The sequence below is a fragment of the Helianthus annuus genome, chromosome 12 (genome assembly GCF_002127325.2).
Source record: "Helianthus annuus cultivar XRQ/B chromosome 12, HanXRQr2.0-SUNRISE, whole genome shotgun sequence".
NCBI classification, from domain to species: Eukaryota; Viridiplantae; Streptophyta; class Magnoliopsida; order Asterales; family Asteraceae; genus Helianthus; species Helianthus annuus.
Window position 1 is genome coordinate 8,036,662 of NC_035444.2, and position 2,917 is coordinate 8,039,578.

A 2,917-nucleotide genomic window follows, 5' to 3' on the forward strand; every position below is an offset into this window, starting at 1 on the left:
GCTAGCTACAAGTGATTATTGTTTTCTTATAAATATAAGGCTTTGTTAGGGTTGAATAGTTATTAGTATCAACTCTATATACCTTAGGGGATACGGTGTGGGTGCGAGATCCAGGTGGCAAAGCCGTTTGCCGCGCGGCAAACACCGCCGCCGACCAAGTTTGGTCGCGGCAAAACATTGAACTCGGTGACCCTTTGCCGACTCGAGAAGAAGAAATGGAAAAAGGGGGGGCCACTCCAACAGTCATATGACCGTTTAAAAAAAATAATAATTTTTTTTTAAAAATTAAACTATATATATATATCACAAACCATTTAACCATATACTTTCCAATTGAGCTATACTCATACAAACCAATTCCTTCTAAAGGTTTACCTTACAAAATGGCGGATGAACTCCCGTTATGGTTCCCACCCATGAGTAGCGACGATTCATCCGATAGTAGCATTCTTTTTTTTCAAAATCTCATCGAAGAAGCCGAACTTCAAGATACCGGCACATCTAACCGAAGGAGATATATTGAACGTCAACGTGAGGAGGGGCATGAGACACTCATGGCAGATTATTTTGTCGAAGACCCGAAGTACAACGAAGATATCTTTCGGCATAGGTTCCGTATGTCGAAACGTTTGTTTCTAAAAATTGTGTCCGATCTGGAAGAGAACGACCCGTGGTTTGTAGAGGCCCCCGATGCGCGAGGTAGGAAGGGCTTTACGCCCTTGCAAAAGGTGACATCGGCTATTAAACAGCTCGCAACTGGAAACACTCCAGACGAGAACGACGAGTACTTGCATATGGCCGAAAGAACTTCCCGCGAGTGCCTAGAATATTTTTGTGACACGGTTTGCAAAATATATGGTCCAGAGTTCTTACGTAGACCGACAAGCCACGACATGGCACTTTTATACCAAGCTCATGAGGAAAAACATCACCTTCCAGGTATGTTCGGTAGCCTTGATTGCACCCATTTTGTTTGGCGTTTTTGTCCGACAGAGTATCGAGGCCAATACATGCGAGGAGATCATAGATACCCGACTATTATGCTCGAAGCGGTTGCTTCTCAAGACTTATGGTTTTGGCATGCTTTTGCCGGTCCACCGGGTTCTCAAAACGATATCAATGTTCTACAACAATCTCCATTATTTTTAACGGAACGAAATGGAACCGCGCCAAAATGTCCATTTTACGTTAACAACCATTTATACAAACGTGGTTATTTGCTCGTGGATGGAATCTACCCTTCGTGGTCCGTGTTTGTGAAGTCGATCCCTTACCCTCACTAAGTAAACGAAAAGAAATTCAAGAGGCAACATGAGGCGGCAAGGAAAGACGTCGAACGGGCTTTTGGTGTTTTGAAGGGGAAATGGGGTGTATTGAGTCGACCGATGCGAGCAAGATCGGTTAAAAAAATTAGGAATGTCGTGTACACGTGTATTATTTTACACAACATGATTTTGAAAGACGATGGAAAGGCGATAGCACCGGTGCACATTCGGGATCCTCCGGTCGAGCCGGCTCTAGACGATACGGTGTTGGGCGAGTTGTTGAATGAAGACACCCATTGGAGACTCAAACACGATCTCATAGATCATCTCGCAAGTCAAGATTTACCCCATCTTTTGGCCGATTCCGACGAAGACTAGTTTAAATTGTTTCATGCTAATGTAAATTTATTGTTTTTTAATTTAGTGTAACTTTGATGTTTTTAATTTAATTTATGAAACTTTATTGTTTTTAATTTATTTATATTAAATTAATTATTGCAAAAAAAAAAAATAATAAAAGTTTACCACTTCAGCAAGTGTTTAAACCAATGCCAACACTTTTCAGCAAAGTTTAAACACTTTTGCCAAATTGACATGGCGCGCTCTGATTGGTCGGTTTTTTGTTTTGCCACTTTAAAGTGTTTAACCACTCCTTATACCCTTAGGTATGAAATATTCTTGCACGTGTCTTATATATGATATTCTTCTAGACATGTATTTGTTTGGAATATACAAGTACAAACCTTTCCAAAAAGAACCCGTTTTTTCCTTATTGCATATTACACATTGATAAATGATTCATTGAAAAGATAGAGAAAAATAGTTGTTTTTAGTGTAAATATATTGACACTAATAAAGAATTCATTGTGAATGCTCTATTAACCACTGAAAACATTAATTTAGTAGTAAATAAAAAGGATATTAGATTTAAATAACCTTAACTATCACCAATTATCCGATAACGCTCCCAAGTTTCAATTTGTACTCCCAACTTTCAACTTATTATCCTCAGGCACTCCCAAACTAACTGAACACTAACCCAATTAGTTTTTTACTGATGTGGCACTTGTTGGTGACGTGGCATCTCAATTTGCTTTTGACGATGTGGCAGCTGGCGTAGCGTTTGACGTGGCTTTTTATGACATAGCAACTAATGTAGCACTAGGTTGATGACGTAGCAGCTAATGTCAGCAAACCGGGTTAGTGTTGGGTTAGTTTGGGTGTGTTGTAAGAAAATAAGTTGAAAGTTGGGAGTAGTGTGGTACAAATCGAAAGTTGGGAGTAGTGTGGTACAAATCGAAAGTTGGAAGTGTTATCAGCCAACTAATGAAAGTTAGGGTTATTTAAATCCAATATTCTTAAATAAAATATTCTTAAACGTTTAATTCAGTGGTACTAACATTATCTTTGGACCGTTAAGAACTTTTTTGCAATCACTATCATAAGATATATTAGTATACAACTTTTGTATATAATTATATCATTATATAACTTAATATAATTAAAACCATATTATTATGTGATGCAAGATTACACAAGCCATTTAGATTGAAAACAAAATGAAAAATATGCATCAAATGGACAAGTGTATGTGTGGTCCATAGACACGATAATTTGGGGATGAAACAAAGGGTGTACATCAAGAATTTAAG

General features: G+C 38.2%; 1 protein-coding gene across 1 annotated transcript; it reads left to right on the forward strand.

The window, feature by feature from the left end:
* Nucleotides 1-383: 383 nt before the first annotated feature.
* LOC110892378 lies at nt 384-1,283 on the forward strand. Its single transcript, XM_022139544.1, has one exon. It carries the CDS (start codon nt 384-386, stop codon nt 1,281-1,283), a length of 900 nt encoding a protein of 299 aa, XP_021995236.1.
* Nucleotides 1,284-2,917: the final 1,634 nt, after the last annotated feature.